This window comes from Branchiostoma lanceolatum, chromosome 3, assembly GCF_035083965.1.
Source record: "Branchiostoma lanceolatum isolate klBraLanc5 chromosome 3, klBraLanc5.hap2, whole genome shotgun sequence".
NCBI classification, from domain to species: domain Eukaryota; kingdom Metazoa; phylum Chordata; class Leptocardii; order Amphioxiformes; family Branchiostomatidae; genus Branchiostoma; species Branchiostoma lanceolatum.
The window spans coordinates 17320441-17339248 of NC_089724.1; the positions used below are offsets into that span (position 1 = coordinate 17320441).

The 18808-nt window shown below is 39.6% G+C and overlaps 1 protein-coding gene and 2 long non-coding RNA genes across 5 annotated transcripts in view; 2 read left to right on the plus strand and 1 right to left on the minus strand.

Annotated features, from left to right (window-relative positions):
- Window positions 1-324: 324 nt before the first annotated feature.
- Window positions 325-1942, plus strand: LOC136430701 (uncharacterized). The gene is made up of 2 exons (XR_010754926.1): window positions 325-853; window positions 1423-1942. It is a non-coding gene; the product is annotated as an uncharacterized lncRNA (long non-coding RNA).
- Window positions 1477-5164, minus strand: LOC136430700 (uncharacterized). Its single transcript, XR_010754925.1, has 3 exons — window positions 4900-5164; window positions 3343-3407; window positions 1477-2774 (listed from the first exon to the last, which is right to left on the minus strand). It is a non-coding gene; the product is annotated as an uncharacterized lncRNA (long non-coding RNA).
- An 825-nt stretch (window positions 5165-5989) lies between these two features.
- LOC136430702 (protein FAM193A-like) overlaps window positions 5990-18808 on the plus strand; it is a 30514-nt gene continuing 17695 nt past the window's right edge. For 2 of the 3 annotated variants that reach the window (XM_066421509.1, XM_066421510.1), the window contains exon 1: window positions 5990-6236. In XM_066421509.1, the coding sequence (XP_066277606.1) occupies window positions 6114-6236 (123 nt within the window). In that variant the 5' untranslated portion in view covers window positions 5990-6113. Of the gene's footprint in view, window positions 6237-18336; window positions 18551-18808 lie in introns of those variants that run through there. The other variant, XM_066421511.1, reaches the window with a different exon arrangement.

The window sequence follows — 18808 nt, forward strand, 5'->3', positions numbered from 1 at the left end:
ATTTTGTATTTCTATGTTTTGAATTTAGTGGGAGGGGTTATGGTATTGGTTTATTAAAAGCATCACAGTATCCTCCACATATACTTGTAATCTGCAGTTGGAAAGAAAGCTTCTGAGGGGTCCAAACTGTAAATATGCCGAGGCCAATATCCACAAGGATTCTAAGGGGGGAAAAGACTTATTGGGTCTGCTTTAAACCAAAGTTTATTAGTCCTGAGGGGAGTCCAGAAAGAGTGAGCAGTAGATGGCATGGACCCTACATAAGTCAACAGTAGAATGTGAATCACACATGCCTGACTGATAAGAGTTTTCATAGGTTATGGCTTAAAGGAGAATTCCACTCAGTAAGCGGGTATTTTTTTCTGATAAATTATGCTTTTCTAAAAACAAATACGCCCGAGTTTTGACTGAATTACCTCTTAGAACTTTTCGACAGTAATCCTTTTCAAATCCATGTAATCCCCCACAGACCCGCTCTTTCTACTCTGCTGTTTACGCATGCGCACTAGTCCAAACACGGAACAGACGACAAAACTGTCATGGCCGCCACAGACTCGGATGAGTTGGGCCCTAATGACATCAGGCCATTTGCCTTTAAGCCTGAACATGATTCAGGACAATTAGAGAATGGCGATTGGAAAGAAGACCCTGCCGGAGCCTCCGCTGGAGCTGGGACCGCCACAAAAGCAGAAGCGGCATAGGACGGCCGCGGTGAGCAGACGGAGGCCGAGGGTTCGCGGCTAGATCCTGGGGAGCTACACGAGGAATTCCATCCCCTCTGTCTCATGAGGTCTGCACTTATACGGTGACATAACCTTGGAATACAAGATGTCAGAGTGCCATTGAGCAATAGGTAAATAATGTTACTTTGTTTCTGTCCGTTTTATTTTGCATATCTACAACATCGACCTGTGTGTCAGGACTCATGATAAGCTCACGAAAACGTGAGGCGGACTTTGCGACGTTCTTACCTGGGGTGCTGGCTGCATAGTAGTCGTACCACTGTATAACCCGATATATTACGTACCGAGAAGTTTTAAATACGCTTTCTTGATGCATCTTGTGTGAAGAAATGGACAGTAATTTTGTAATTACTTGCATTACTAAGGGTGAAAAGTCGGAAAATGTTACACAGTGTGGGAGGGGGGCTGTCAGTGCAATACCAAGATCTGAAAATTATCAGACTAAACAAAAATGGCCAGATATTGTCTACATATTCACATAGATGTGTAGTAAGGATAAGGAAAATATTGTGCACATATTCAAATAGATGTGTAGTAAGGATAAGGGAAATATTATTTGGATAAATAAATCATAAAAAAGACAACATTCTCGTCCTTCTGTAGAGTACTTGTTATTAGTCTTGATACAAGAAAAAAACATGTAACATTACAATTTACATGCATTTTTTGTTTCTCCCAGGATCTTACGATACTGACAATTCACATGCTGGGTTCACAAACGACGCCTTGGAAGAACAGTGTGCCGTGTGGTTCTATTCTGTGTGGTCAGCAGGATAAGGCAGGCCTATCCATCTGAAGATGGGACATACATAGGTTTTCTTGAGGCAGATAAGTAGGTCACTAGGTGAGCAGAAGAGCATGTAGGTTTAGATATCAAGGCCAAAATTGTATTTACAGAATTAGGACATTTTGCTGCTAAGATGTTTCGCCATCACCTGTCCAGTTGGTCTATAAATCAGTTTGTATTCTTCTAACTCAATACTGTAAGTATTAGAATTAGGGTGAGGGTTACCGTTTAGCTGGTAAGTCAAAGAACAAACTTGATGACAGTCTTACATGTACACAGGGGTTTCCAAACTTCTAACACTGCATAACAGGTGTGTTTCAACCAAATATAAAAAACTGTCTAGTACCTGTATGTATTCATTTTTATATATTCATGGTTTATAGTTAAATTTATATGGCAGGCCGAATGGAAACCTTAGCTATTGTCCAAGTATCATTATTTCTACATTCCTTTGAACTAGTTGTACAGCAAGAAAGACATATACATGTATATTACAAGGATATACAATTATATTTCTGAATAATTTTTAAAAATGGCTTGTGTTTACATTTGAGACAGTATTGTTGGACACACATAAACGTGTGGTGGTTGTAAAATGGAATATTACCTTCTGAGATATGTAGGCAGGTCATTTATTAATAAAATGCTCCAATGGATATACAATTGGCAACTTGTCCTCATCAATCTAATAAACATAACCTGTGACATATGACATCAGTATATTACTAAGTATCTACCAGGACCTATATTATGTAAACTACTGTTGACATGTTCATGTTACATGTTCAAGCATCAATATGTATAGTCTAGTATTTGCACATTTTATGTGTCTATACCAGAGACAGCACCAGAATTTTCAAAACATTCCAAAACATAAACTACATATACATGTAGTTTAGTCATGTAAGGCATGTATGCTGAAAAAAATCAGTACAAAAATGAGGAAAAAAATTAAATTGACTACAGAGTGATTGAGCATATAAAGGGGCTGGCTTATGGTCTTCAAAACTTGTTTGGTACTGCGCAATAGCTGCCTGTTTGTCTGGCCTGGGAATGTGGGCAATGTTAGGGGGGTAAGTCTGGCTTTGGGAGCACCTGGTCCCCCCAGTACTCATTGGACTCCCGGCGCCTGTGCACGACAGCCTCCAACAGTATTCTTCTGAAAGTGTAGTCCTTCTCGTAGATGTTCTTCACCACATCATCCCTTTGCCTTTTGCTGTAGCCCAGAAGCCACTTTAGATCACCTGCAGAGAGAATGTATTCTGAAGTCAACTACATCTTTGTGATTCGTAGAGTTAATTCATTGATACAGAGGTGCCAAAATAATGCTAAGCCGGCAATTTTCCTTCACATTAAAAAGAAAAATCATGAAGATGTACGATTGTACACTACTTGTATTATACAGCTTGACATTTTGTCCAAAAACAAAGAACATTATTATATTACTTGTTTAGTTAGCCATAGAATTTCAAAGTCACTCTAAGAAAAGGTTTATAATTCATTGTTTACTATTCTATGCTATGCATACAAAAATATTTCTGTACACTTACATCTTTAGGTTACTGGTTAGGTGCACCGGTACCAGTGCAGTAATTATCCAAACAATGAATGTCAGGCCCTGCTAGTATCATACACTTTTTTCCCTCTTTTTTACCATAAGAAGTAATCTTACCAATGACACACAATATGACAGCCGAGCCCTAGATAAAATTCAATGTTGTCATTGCAAGAAGTAAGTGTCCATAGATGAGAACAAGCTAGAGATGTTACATCATTTTCTACATTATATAAATTATACAAAAAAAACACTACCTTTTGTCTTGGGCGTTTCCCTGGGCTTTTCCTTGGATTTTCTTTCCTTGGCGTCCTTACCATTTCTATCAAAAAAACAAAATGACAGTAATGTATTTACTGAAAATATACGCATCAATCATGAAATCATAAAGACAGACATAGTGTGGCCAACAGACACAATTTCTCACAAACTCTATAACTATAAGCTTGAAAGCTTATAGAGTTTGCGAGAAATTGTGTCAAGCTATATGATTGTTAAAACAATCATAAAGCTTGACTATCATATATCCTGGAATGTACACAAAAATTTTGAAGTCTAATACAGAGATTCGGGTACTTGAGAAGTTAAGTAAGGAGTTGAATTTAGACCAGACCAAATGTCAATAACAAAAAAAATGGAGTCCATGACAAATCAGCACGTCTGCTTGCATAGCCCATTTCTGGCCCTAATTTCTCGCTAACGGTTGATGTGCCTAGCTAACGGAAGCAGTCGAATGACTATCATATATCCAGGAATGTACAGAAAAAGTTTGAAGTCGCTAAGGTCTTGGAATCCAGAGATCTGGGCACTTTAGTGTGGAGTTGAATGTAGGTCACCATTATGTAAACATCCAGGCAAAATGGCGTCGATTAGAAATGAGCCATCTTCTGGCCCGAATTTCTCGCCATCGGTTGACTCTATAAGCTACCGAAAGCAGTCGAATGACTATCATATATTCAGGAATGTACGCAAAAAGTTTGAAGTCGCTCACATCTTGGAATACAGATATTTTGACACTTTAGAGTGGAGTTGAATGTAGGTCACCATTATGGCAGGCGAAATGGCGTCGATGATAACTGAACCATCTTCTTGCCCAAATTTCTCGCTACCGGTTGTGCCGATAAGCTAACCAAAAATAGTCGAGTGACTATCACATATTCAGGAATGTACACACAAAGTCTGAAGTCGCTGGTGTTTGGGAGGACAGAGATCTGGGCACTATAGTGAGGAGCTTTTTGTAGGTCCCATACCCAGGCAAAATGGCGGCGATGATAACTGAGCCATCTTCTGGCCCGAATTTCTCGCTAACGGTTAATCTCATACGCTAACGAAAATAGCCGAGTGACTATCATATATTCAGGAATGTACACACAAATTCTGAAGTCGCTGGTGTTATGGAGGACAGAGATTTTGGCACTATAGTGAGGAGCCTTTTGTAGGTCCCATACCCAGGTAAAATGGCGTCGATGATAACTGAGCCATCTTCTGGCCCGAATTTCTAGCTAAGAGTTCATTTGATACGCTAACAAAAACAGCCGAGTGACTATCATATATTCAGGAATGTACACAACAAGTTTGAAGTGCATCGGCTCTTGGAATACAGAGTTTTGGGCATTCTTAAAAATACCTTTTTGCTATCTAAAATGGCTACTTGTATGCGTGTAGAAAACTACAGAAGGACAACAACAACAACAACAACATAAAATCGAAAAGCGCTGGCCGGGCAGTTCTGATAACGATTGTGCACACACATTTGGTCTACTCAAAAATGTATTCCTGAACTTCATAGCATCGTCATCTATACCAGTACCAACCTGTTTTCTCATCGGGGTCCATGCTGGCATGCCCTCCCTCGATGTTGGCAAGCCCTCCCCTCGGTACCGCACCGCGCATTGAACTCTGGGATTGTTGGATGGGTCCTTGGGGGGTTTCATGCCTTGATCACTATCATGTAGCGCCTTGCGTTCAGGCTCCCACTCATGGTAAATTTTACAAGACAAACTAGATCCAAGGATAACAATTCATTCTCAGAGGAATGACAATTCCCGCTTACAGAGTGGAATACTCCTTTAAACAGTAGACAAAATGGTTGCAGAACACATAACACAGTTGTACACATACTAGATGATCTTTCCACCAAAGGAGTACTGTAGTAGTATGGTATTCTCCAAGCAGACGCTTCAATCGAGAGAGGTAGTTTTGTCCTGGATTTTTTCACGTCCCTCTCCTCTCGATCAAAGCCTCTGCTTGGCGAATAGTAGTATGGGAGGGTCTGCAAGGATGGGGTTTGATGGTGGTGTGGTGGTCCCGATAACGCTCCATGCTGAATTTAGAAGAACCCCCTACATATCATGCTAAAATCAAGGAAGGCAATCAATTATATAAAATTTGGCTTTTCGTACGAAATTTTTACGGGAATTGATAAAAATATGCTGCCTACGCCTTCATACAATACGGAAAAGAACATGCAGACCCTCATGTGGGTTAAAATAAATCAGTACACTCTAAACAACTTTAAAGAGAGAAGTGTTTGTAGAGTTCATATTCTAATAGTTATGGTTGAAAGGCCAGATAAAGCTGATCACTTCATTCTTTCCATCCATTGCCACCGTGGGTTGTGGAAAAGTTTTTTCGTCATCTTTATGATTTCTTATTTCTTGATCATCCTTCCTTAGTACCTTCATGGTCTTATTTTCAATGTAAGCTATCTTCTTTCAGAAAGCAGTTATAGACGACTGAATACTGGCTTTGAGCGTGGGATACGTACGTTTCCTGTTTGCAGCAATGAATCAAGCAGGTGTAAACATATGTCATGCAAACGATGTCATATCATGTCTCAATCCTGCCTCCCCCTCTTCATAAATGTATGCACCCAATCTACGCGCGGGGCATGCCGGGTAAAAGTTGATGTATTCGCCATATTGGATTTTCTGAGTGTCAACTTGGGTCGGGTTTCAAGAAGGATACACAATTTTAACTGTATTTCATACCGAAATCCACCTTCACTGGGTTTTCTACGTGAAGCCAGATGAGTAGAATGTCTCCAGCAGAGAATAAAAGAGCCAAAAGACGCAGGGCTAAACGCACAGGGACGAAATTGGGCCGACCAACCAGGCCCCTGGCACCGAGGAACACAACTGCTACTGATGAGGTAGGAATGTCGTAACTGTCCATCAACAAAGTTCCGCCCTGCTTTACATTCATCATTTCTCTTACAGCTTACAGATCGTCTGAGTTTCTGACAGAGGCAGTCTTTTTCTTTTGTCTGGGGTGGAGTTTTGCATTGTATAGATGACTTATTTTGGTGTCACGGAATGCCTGCTTTCATCCACTTTTGTTTGACATCAGGAGGTCGATAAATAAATTGGGCCCAGGCTGAGCCCTGCAGCTGCGAGGGGAACATTTGGTGCCCATCTCCAGTCGTCAACATTGCGGGCTGCTGCGGGCGGGCCTCCCGTGTGTTGGTTATGGAGCTAAGGGTGGAGTAGGAACGAATATCATCGGGAAGCTAGCTCAGACAGGGAGGGAAAGGGAACACGGAATTTTCCCTGCAGGAAAATTTCTGGAATGCCAGTAGGGCTGGGTGCCATATGAGCTCTTGACGATACCCAGGAAACGTTTTATCAGTGGAGTGTAAACGACTTCTAATATCCGAGACCTAATTAACAGTCCTACTAGCAAGTTCACATTTAGGTCAGAATTCTACATGAAGGCAAACCCCGCTAGGGCCCTCACAGAAGATGGTTTCGGGTGTTTAGTTGGTCACCATTTCACACAGATAGATGGTTGTGTACACTTGGAGGAGGTTTACCCCCAGCTCCAGTGACAGTGTGTTTGAACTCTGCTGTAGGCCCAGGAAATCATTCCAGCTGGCCCCATACCCTGGTGTGTGGGGGTGGGTACTGTAGACACACACAGCTTGCTGATAGCCATTTTCCCAATGGCATAAATTTAACTCAGCGGGTCAGTCCATAATATATTTTGCATGCAGCAAGCATCATGTCCAATATCAACACAGGAGGTGGGGAGGGGGGCACAGGAAAGGGAGGGGTGCTTCTGTGACAAATATCCTGTTCACAAAGTGACATTATTGTGGTTACGGCTTCAATTTAGGAGAAGACGTCAGTCACAGATGTTTTTGGTGAAAATTTGTTTGAACTTGAGACATTAAGTTCCATGTTACTTGTTGTATGATGCTGCTTGTATGAATATGATGGTGCCTCATCATTCATAGAGAGCCCTGTATCTACTTGACTCAACCAGTGAAACTGTCCTTCTGCATAAGTTCTTAATTTAAAGTCTTGTAGGTACATGTCAGCCTGGTTTATTACATGTTCATGTATCACATTGCGCATGTTGCCCGGACTAAGTTCACCCTCTCTTTCTAGATGTTTCGGTCACCCATAGCGTTCTTTTAATTTAACAACATTGAACAACATGTCACATCCTTCATGTCCATATACAAGTATGCTTCCAGCGATCTAATGAAGAGGCCCCTGTGATAATTAATCATGTCTGCATTTTATGCTAGTGGTCTACCATAAGGTGTAACTACTGTACGGTCTAGACCAAAGTTTCCAAACCGATTTATCCCAGTATGCGATCTTGCACAGGACTATAGATCCAAAAGCCATTGAAACAGAGGACATTGAAGGACGACAGGCCCATCTTTATGATCTTTTGTACATCAAGCTCACTTTTCCTTACTTCATTCGTGAAAATCCTTAAAATGGGTCAAGTGCAGTTCATTTTTGACGAGTACGTTGCTCCAGTGAAGTGTGGTTAGGTCTTTGTTTCATTTTCTGGATAGATTGTACACGTCTGTTTTCACAGTTGTTATGTCTCCACTTTAAGGCCTGAAATCAAATTTGCATGTTGTTGGAGTTTATTTGATTGAATTTGATACTTACACCAGTCTCACTTGTAATGTAAATAGAGAGGGTCACACCCACTAGTGCATCTACATCTTCTGGCACCAAAGTACTACATCATACATGTACAGTAGTTCCAAACAGCAGTTCACATCTATGTCCATAGCCTTGGTTGTGGGGAAATTGTAGATCATAATGCTGATGGCAGATAGAGCATGTACAAAACATCACAATATTTTGTGCAACTTATGTTCCTTCACCAGGTTTCCAATGTTTCTGAAATTCTATTGTCCCAGTAACAAGTTGGTAGATGGTAGAAGGTAACTCCCCGTGGTAGATATGTACATGTAATTTTGCCTGTCCAGTTTTCGCTGCCAATCTATCCCACCATCACTCAAGACAGGAATGAATATTAAAATTAGGAAATTACAGTACAGTCTCCAGTTTTAACAGGATTACCAGTGCTACAGAGGATTATTTGATGCTCGACACTTCGCACAAACAGATACTTTGTTTCAAAAGCTTGCACAGAAATGTATTGGAGTGAAAAGTGAGAAGGATGTTTCCACATCCTTTTGACGTGTTCCTTATATGGGGAGTGGGGAAACAGTAGATTTTCTGTGTGCACCAGTTGTGTATAAAACCTGTCTGGAAGCCCAGCTGTTGCCAGATAGCTGAGCTCCCTGGAAAGGCCCAAGGGTAGGTCCCACACATGAAAGCACAACTTTCGGCAAGGTAACAAAACAAGCCTATTATGTCCCCTACCAGCTGCTGAAATGCTGTCTCTCCCAGAGAGGGTGGATGTATATATAATGTATAAAGTGTGGATAATGTACTCTAATTTACATATGCACACAGAAGTTTGGGAACGTCCCAGAGAGCCTACATGAGTCATAACACACATATAACAGATTGTGAAAATCAAATGGCAAAGGTATATCCTGTTCCAAGTAATTACCTCAATATTCAGTCAAATTCAGGTTTGTAATAACTTAAATAAGGAGGGATTCCAGGTAGCACAGATCTGCCATATGCTTTCTCTCTTTCTGCTGTGGTGTCATTTTACTGTAAGTGCTGGGCCAGGTCAAGTTTATTTACTGGTTTCATGGTGTGGTCTTGTAGAAATAAAGGTGATGCTCTGTGAAGTGTTGTAGTCTATAAACAAAAGTGTCCTGCATCTTTTGTAAAACTAAAAGGCACATCCTTTATTGTAGCCTCTAAACTTAACTCTTGTTTATGTTATTGCTCACATAGATGGTAGAGCCACAGGCAACAGCAACTGTGACATGCATACCTCCCAGGAATACCCTCATTCCTGGAAATAAGCCTCTGTAATAAAGCCATCATAATGATGTGGAGTGAATGTTGTTGAATGGCATTTATATCAGCTCCCCTCAGGTCCACAGGTAAGCTCTGGGATTAAGCATTTTTCTGCACCAGCTGGCATGGAATTTTATAAACCCCAATAGGAGGACCTACACCCTCCCATAAGTAATACTGGTATTGTGAGCTGCTCTAATGTATTCTTCATGGAATTCTCAAAATAGCTAAAAGCTTACTGTTTTTTTTCTTCAATTATTTGGATGTTAAAATTTTTTAGTGTGTTACTTTATTTGGTTTGATTGTGTAACAAAATTATTCTGTACAGTTTTTTTGAATTGTTATAGTGCCAGAGGTCTTTGTGTTTTCTATGTCATTCTCAAGTTATTTTGGTTCTGCCAGACACAGAACAAACCCAACGTCTATACTATCATTTAGACCATTTTACAACCATCAGCATTCACACCATTTTATAACTTAACAATGACGGGCCACCTCAGTGGAAATACACTGAAATCCGGTGATAATGATAATGATGATAGGACTTTGCAAGGACATTATATGTAATGTCCTTGGACTTTGCAAAGGACTCAAGTGCAATGGTTTCAATAGTCATACATACAGTTTTAAAGTTTCCAATGCTCGAGGTATGGTGCAGGATGTGGCTTAGCAGAATGAATTCTGATTATAGAATAATAGAGAAATACTGTTTGATTAGGCGGTATTTAGTTTGTGATGATGAACTGATAACTGATCTGGTATGGTGGATTGTTGTGATCAGGTGATGTGTTTACGGGTTCAAAATTCAGATACTCAAGAAATTTGAAATAACAGAATTTTGGCCAGCACTTTAACAGAACGTTAAGGGTTTGATTTGTACATTGAGAAAAAGAGCATCCTACACATGATTATGATGATAAGAAATGTTTTTCTACTGTCAGGATAGCAGAAGAGAGAAGCAGGATGTAGTTGGATGGTGGCCAAATGTAGAAGAAGGAAGTCACAACCACAAAGAGAGATGGGAGGGACTTGGCATAAAATATTGTATGGCTTCTTGGTAACCATACATGTACTGTACATACATTTACAAGTGCAGGTCTGAACTGACTCTGAATAACAACAGCGAGACCCAGATCTGCATTAGGAAAACACAACCCCATTGCCAAGTCTCCTTATCATTTTTTGAACATGACAAAAGTGGTTTGGGAGAAGATTGGCCCTTATGCAGTCGGTGTGTTGTGTATGGGCAGGCTGGACCAAATGGTTGAGAATCAATATAAATCTATTCCCTTCTCCGAGGAGGCAGTACCATTCATAGGTAATGAGCTCCCTGACTGGGCAGGTACATTCAGGCTGATGGTGTCATATATTAACTGTTGGGAGGAGGGTGGAGGTACAAAATTCGACCCTGTTCATATTGGCATGATTATCAGGTTTAAATTGAATTTGGGTAAAAGGGAAAATGATCTCGAACCAGAGAGCTAATTTCCACAGGTAGTGACAGAGATGACAGATATGGTGTGTACACTAATGAAATATACAGGTTCAGTGTACCAGCGAAATGCCCCCAGCTCTTTTTGGCAAGCACAGTTGACCTTAATGTCCCATCCTAAGGACTGCAACCCTTTCCAGAAGGGTGCATGTCAGGTGAGAGACAACAGCAGGGATTTGAAGTCCCTACATGTACCTCTTTGTCTTTAGGTAGGATCGCTTACCACTGGATGATGCGTGCCTCTACAATTTTAGATTAGATTTTGTTCAAATTTGATTCAAACTGGTTTGATTTTTGTGAGCGTACTTCGTAGGCATATAAGGATGTCCCTGTAACTCAACATGTAGCAGCCTCACAGTTGAGATCCTGGTTCCAATTAGTTGGTAGCAGGGAGACCCTGGTTCGAATCCAGGGAAGGGCATCATGGTTGGAGCTGCATGGAAGTAGTTTTCACCCGTATTCTTGCTCAGTTTCATCAATAAACCCCCTGCTAAGAAAATGAGCCATTCCTTCAGCCTATTCAAACAAACATCAATCCTGAATAAATCTTTTGTCCTTCCCACAACAGTGGGGGCAGGGTCCAGAAAATGAGTTTTCACTTGCATATTTTATATGATGAATTGTGGTAGTATGCATGATTGATGTACATTCAAACAAAGCCCTCATAGTTTAATTTGAATAGAATTACTGTGCTAGAACTTCCTTGACGGTCAAAACGGAGTTCGTTACTGGTAGCTGTATATTTGAGAATGTTTACTGACTATGTGGGGGGCCTAATCTATGGATGAAAGGTGTGAAAAACATGGGAGGATTCAACAGATAGCGCACACATTGAAGTTTATTTTATATCTTCCATCTACATATGTCACAGCAACATTGATAATAAAAATGAGTCAAATACGTATCTTCAAAATCTTGGTAAAGGCTTTCATGTCATCATGCTTTGAAAAAATCAGAGTAACTAGGGATCTAAATGGTAGCACCTGATATATTTGTATTCAGACCTTTCCTGTGTTCATATAGACTGTTTGTCCTTCTACAGTTCTTGTAAGTACAGTCAAACTTGTCCATCCAACCAACTCTATCCTACAACCAACTCTTGTCAACAACCACATTCAGACAGTCCCGTCCGATTTTACATAGTAAGTGAACTCTTTCAAGCAACCAACTGCAGGCTTCAACCAGCAACCACTTCCTTATGGGCCTCAGGGGTCATAATGTGTAGATTTTACACTCCATTCAACAACAAAATGATTGACAGCAGCAATCAGTCCAGCAAGCATTTCAATAAAAGATTCTACAGTCGACGGCAAGCTTGTGTTTATGCAGCAACAAATGTAGAACAAAGTGAATTCAAATGTAGCAACAAATGTAGAACAATGGAGACACGAATCTCAATGTAAACATTCATTGTAAGTACAACAAAGGTTTTGTACATGTACCCGAAAAATCTTTTGTTATGTTAACGTTTATTGGTAATGTCATCGACAGTGCATTGTAGTCTTGTAGACAACAACAGTTTAGTTTGTTTTTTCTTGTATATACTGTATTTCTTCACTTGTCTTGTAATTTTATATGCATAACAGGCAGATAAGTCCTGTACATGCGAAGTATTTATGCAGCCTCATTTATGCCCACAAAATCAGCAAACCGACCCAAGTTTTATCCAACAGCCAACTCCAGTCAACAACCACATTTCCTTGGTCCCTTGACTGGTTGTTGGATGCAAGTTTGACTGTAATAAGGCAACAAGAAGGAGTGGAAATAGTTTATGCAGAACAGTAAGAATGTGGCTACTCAAAGCTGAGGAATGGTTGATTTATTGAGTTTAAGTTCTTGAAATACATTGGAAAGTGTAGGGAACATTTCACTTCCTTTGGAATGCATGGATTTGTTGATTCTCATTAACTTCCAAACAGATCTATCGGTGGCAATGACAGTATCCAACTGGCAAAAGCACTCCAGCTGGCCATCAAGCCAATAAATTGAATAATACTGCTTTTGGCTTTGCCACTTGAATACAGTCATCGGCACCCATAGATCTGCTTGGAGATTAGATTCTAATGGCAGAATAATTTTTTGTTGTCTGTGAAGGAGGAGAAATTAGGATACAGTTTAGAATACATGTGTATATCTAATCTTTTACAATGATGTAGGAAGAACTAGGGATAACTAACCAGTTGGCGTAAACATGATGTAGTCTCTGGAGAGGCCTGCCCCAGACATTTGGGAGCCAGGGGGTATGAGGTAACAGTAACTTAGACATGACATCACAACACAACTCAGACATACATGTATTACTCTGGAACAGTCCGCTTGCACAAGATTAGAATAATTTAGATAAGCAGTGATTCCTGGCTTCAAAATTAACTTATTCCCAAAAGGTACTGAAGAACTCTAATTTGAATGTGCAAAAGCCAAAGTTTCTGGATCCAATATCAGTAGTTCATTGTTGATATGTTTCAAGGTACTGTTAGGTACAAATATGTACATATATTTTCGATAAATATTTTTGGTTAGTGGCTCACCAAAGTTTTGCCCAACCTAGAATAACTATATAACGTATGTTCAACTTTCATTTGCATTTTGAACAGAGTGTGAATGAAAACAAAGTCTAGTTTTTCATGTACATGTGAACATCAGCTTAATTCAGAGAGATGTCAGCATGTGTGTATTATTGATATTTATGTGATATGTTATAGCAAGTACTCCAAGGAGTGAAGTGCCATCATTTAGATATATTCAAAGTCACCTCCTGTAAGGTCATTGACCTGAGATGACTCACATGGGCACACCTGTGACAGGTACAGACTAGTATGTGTAGTCAGGACCTCTACAGTAGGATGCAAAGTGCAATATTCTACTTCTAAGTTCTAGTGCTGAGAAATTCACTTTCTAAATCTCAAGGTGAGAATTAATTCTTGGTCAAGCATTAAATTTTGCACTTTTAGTTTTAATACATGTGCAGGTTTGAATCCTTTAATCTCATCAATCTGAATGTTAAGGAGATCCACACCCTGAGCACATGCTTCTTGAAGTGTACATTTACAATGCTTCTTGAAGTGTATACCTTTGTGTACAGTCAGCATCTTACATAGTAGATACAGAACATTGGGTTGGGTTGCTGGTTATGTCATACCAATGGTAAGATATAAAACGTTTATGTTACCCCCGGTAGTCATCATGAAAACAATAAAACATAGGTTTGCAACTTGCAAGGTCACAAAAATATGGTCTAACAGAACACTGATGATCTGGTTACGCTAGTATCATTCATATAGATGCATCTAACGCTGATAGAAGTTACACTATTATTGAATGTTAACCTATTAAGAAGATTGAAATCATAAAAAGTTGAATCATATAAATTAGCCTACTGTAGTTGTGAAAAAGTCACGCACAGTTGTAATTGTGTATACACATGTCAAAGTTCACCCCCAGTTTTGTTGACATGTAAAACCATGTGGCACGGAGTCAGCCTGTAAACAGACTACTTGTGTGTGCGCCTGGTCACGTTCTTATTCTTGGAACACGTATTACTGGTATGTGCATTGTATGTTAGTACAGTCAAACCTGTGTTAGCGGTCACCTGGACATAGCGGTCACCTGGCCATAGTGGTCACTTTTAGTCGGTCCCTTGGATTTTTCCCATTGACATAAGCATTAAGAATTAGTCTATAGCGGTCACCTGTCCAATGTGGTCGCGGTCAGCCAATTTTCGGTCCGGCCGCAACGGCAACACTGCCGATAGCGGTCACTGCGCGTGGTCAGGCCGCGGTCACAGCTTGGCCGGCGCGGCGTACCTTTGTTTACATCAGCGGCCGTAACTCCGAGCCGTGCCAGCCCACGCCTGGTTCACAATCTTTTTATTTCCGCGCTGCGCCACCAAAACATGGGCTCAACTAGAACCTTAATGTATTTGAATAAAGAAAACATTAAAGAATTTCGTAGTTTGACGCGAAGTATTTCCAGAAATGGTGTCTTCTGATTTTTTACGTGGCACAGTAAACACTCGTCTCGGTTCCGCGGCACATCGTCATTTCTGAGCTGTCGGACTGGGCGAATTACGGCCGCAGCTTTATAACAGAAGACTCATTCATGTATCTGATGTGTTAAGTGCTTGAAAATGTAATTTTCCGGGCGGAATTTCCGTTTTCTGCGGGTAAATAAAGAATTTTCGAGATTTACGCATTTTTCCAAGATGGCGTCGCAGCAAAGGTCACCAGAGTTCAGACGATACCACTGATATGTAGGTTAAATACGGTAAATCTATTTTGTAATACCGCATCCCTGAGAGTAATTTCATTATTAAAACCTTAAAAATGCATCGATACAGATATATTATGATGTAAGATACAAGTTGTACAAAATTTATGAAAGAAATAAGCATGAACGGATCCACTTTTCCAATGATTACCACATACTAGGGATAATGGTAGAAGCCGAACCCAAGCTGAAAACAAAGGGAACTCGCCACGATGTTTTGTTTGAAAATCGGCCGAAAACGAACAATAAGTGGAAACAAAGGAACAATCCTTTGTTTTAAAATGTTGTTAACTAAATGGGTGACGTTCAGTTGCAAAATAAGTTGTTTTACATGGCTAAATTTCGTTCGTTGTCGGCGACAGAGGCATCAAACTTCCAAGAAAAATGGCGGTCTCTTCAGAAGTCTTCAGAACCTGGAGCACAAGTCCGTCTTTTTCGAGTTCGCTAGATAATAGCGAAGAGTGCGGGGCAGCTAAATAATTTTGCCGTGGGAACTGGTAAACTGGACATCCATGTCAACTAAATTGAAGACCATTTGCAGTTTATGTGTTTGTGTAGGGCATGGTCATTGTAATATTTCTTCAATTAAAATTATGATATACTGTATAACAAAAATAAGGAAACAAAAATTGAGCTGTAGATGTTATAAGCACCTGTGTAGTGTGTATGTGAAAAATAATCAGTACCTTAGTATAAACTTATGTCTTGTGTCACTCATTGCTCGAGTCGACCATATCCTCTATATAGTGGTCACCTGGCCATAGTGGCCAAATTTACTCAGTCCCTTGAGTGACCACTATAGACAGGTTTGACTGTACTTAGTAGTAAGGTGCCTTTGTGTTTATACAAGTCCACATGTTCAACTCACACATTAAGGAACGTTGTTTTCAAGTAATGCTTTCTGATGCAAAAAGTAAATGTATGAAATGTATATGTCTTGAAAATGTCCTCAGAATGAGTGTTCCAAAGTTGATGGTTATCGGATACCATTTCCCAACTTTGTAAAACTAAGTTTGTCAGCATGGTAGGCTGTACTGCCATGGTACTGTAGCTAAGGTTAGGTACACATGTATATAAGATACTGATAGCATATTGGCAGACAAAATATATATAATGTATATAGCCCTAATGGAAGAAGAATTTGAGAGGATGTGTTGTACAAAAAGGCATGCAAGGTTTTCATAGACAGGAACCAAACCACTTTTGGACTAATCAAATAATTTTCTTCATAACTGTTATTTTTTATAGCTTGGACCTCTTCTAAGAGTGACAGGAAGATATTTATCTGCTCTTCAGTAAATGCTTTTTTCACTGCCTACACACACAATAAATATCTTCCTCCTCACATCATATTGCTCTACAGTAGTCAAATTAAACTACAAACACACAAGAACACAACACACAGACCCACCGTAAACAAAACCTTCGTACAAAAGTATAACTTACAGGAACCAGTGAGTTATTTGATCTGGCCCCCCCTCTGGTATGTTAAGTATATGTTTTTGGACAAGGTCAACTCTAGACTCCATTCCCATCTAATCGCCCACCAAGGTAGCATGGGAAAATTCCTCTGTATTCTTCCCACAACTGAAGGTCACCTTCAAATGGACAGGTGTTTTAGTTTGGTAGGGAACTCTGGGTAAATTGGTGAGGAACTCTAGGTAAATAAATCATGCTTTATTGATGTTATGCAGGTAGGCTATCTACTGTCTATTGGACTGTATGCAACTTGTGTCGCTCAAATTGGTGCCCCATTACAAGAACAATGGCAAAGTCTAAAATTTATATTAATGAGTGCTTACTGTGCTCATTCAGACCAAGGAGGTTATATAGACTTTCAGACTGATTGTAATGTACGCTGTTAAGTTTTAATGGCCCAAATGGCCTGAAGGACACTAGTTTTGTGTATTCTGTTCTAGCCCTCTAATGAACTGCTTCTCTACAGCATATCCATTGTTTAGAGAGGTGGTAATTATTGCTTTTTGACTGGCATAAACTTAATTAAATGCAACATATTCTACTGTCATATCTCATAATGCTATGCAATTTTCCGCTTTGCTACAAAGTACAAATGTACAATACAAAGCACCTTAAAAAAAACCTCCAGGTGTCACAGGCTGTTTAAAACGGCCCAATCCCTGTTGCTCAAATCAAATGTAGAATCATCACTATGATTACTGGGTCCTGTCACTCAAAAATTATATTTCTGATATTCAAGATTTATCAAAGATTTTGTTTTATTTTATTTTGTTTTAGAAAAAGCATATTAGTGTTCCAAAGGAATTAGAGTAAAGTAGAAGTTGAAAAGTGGGTGTCTAGGGTATCGCTGCACTGCAATTACGTCTGCAGGGACGGGATTTCATTTACTAAAAGAGGATTTGATATGGGTCAGCAATTTCCGGGTGTGGGCTGGTGTTGCCTTAGGGACCGAGCCAGGCATGGGGGCCCCTGCCCTGTCTGGTGACATCACAGGGCAGGAGTGCATGTTTACGTAGAAGGGACACTGCTTGTAGCAGCGTAAATGGTTCCACAGGAATTCCTGACAAGTTCTCTTATCTGGTTTTAGTAGGGGCCCTGGTATTTTTCTGCAGGAAGGCTCAAAACACCCACTTGTAACCTGCTATTTGCAGAAAAAAACATTGGTAAGCTAAGATGATTCTATGATGAATATGTTATAAATCTCATATTGCAAGCAGAAATGATATATCTTTGACTCCTGTTATTACAGTTGGGTTTAAAGTATTGAGGAAAAATTTTTTACTCATTAATCATTTTGTTGATTTTGGCCTCCAATTAGCAGCGTAGGTTCTGTATATGTACATACTAGCTGAACTGTCGTGAAACTTCTTCTTACTGTCCGAGAAACACTATCTTCAATTAGTTTTCGTGCATTTCTGTCATATTTCCAGTTACATATGATTGAAGTTCCAGAGCTGAGAATATTAGCTAGTAAAAACTGATTACCGGTAGATGACATATTGTTGACAATACATGAATTATTAACTGTTGACTATTTTGCTAAAATCCCAAAATACCCGACATTTGACCCGGAACAACTTATATTGACATTTTGGCAACCTTTCCTTATCATTTATGCTGCTTTAATCTTTATATAATATTAATATTTCTATATATCCATCAGTGTCAGAATTATTGAGTCAGTTTATTCTGATGCAATATCTTGTAAAAGCCTTTGTCAAACCAATAGTGTGTCCACATTTTAGCTGATATCATGAGGCAACAGATCTAGAGTTTCCTGTTTCTAAAATATTCGTAGACAGAACAGGAAAAAGAAAACAATCTTGGCATTTTTGTGGTGGTTTTGATCTCCAATAGCCCAGTTGTACACCCTGACAGTTCAAACTTCAGTTTGGTATGCAGGAACATGTATTGTGTTATTTGCCATGGTACAAAATGGTGTACCAATACTGGGTTGGGTGGACACAGTGAAAGGTCACCATATGCAGTGTTCCATGTCCTGACGTGATGACGACATTTGCCATTTCATGCTTGTTGGTCTGTATATTGGCTTTGTGGAAAGACTGATTACTTTAGTAGTTTTAGTAAGCCTACATGTGATAAATGTACCTACAGGTAATTATAATTTATACAATGGATGCAGTGAACATGTATAAAGTCTTGTTGTCTATCATTCTATATTATATAGAATCATAATTTTTTTTCAGACTTAGCATGCTGTATATGGTTTATTGACATTTTTCAAGTACAATGTAGACAGTGTAAATGTCATATCCTATGCATATGCAATTAGTG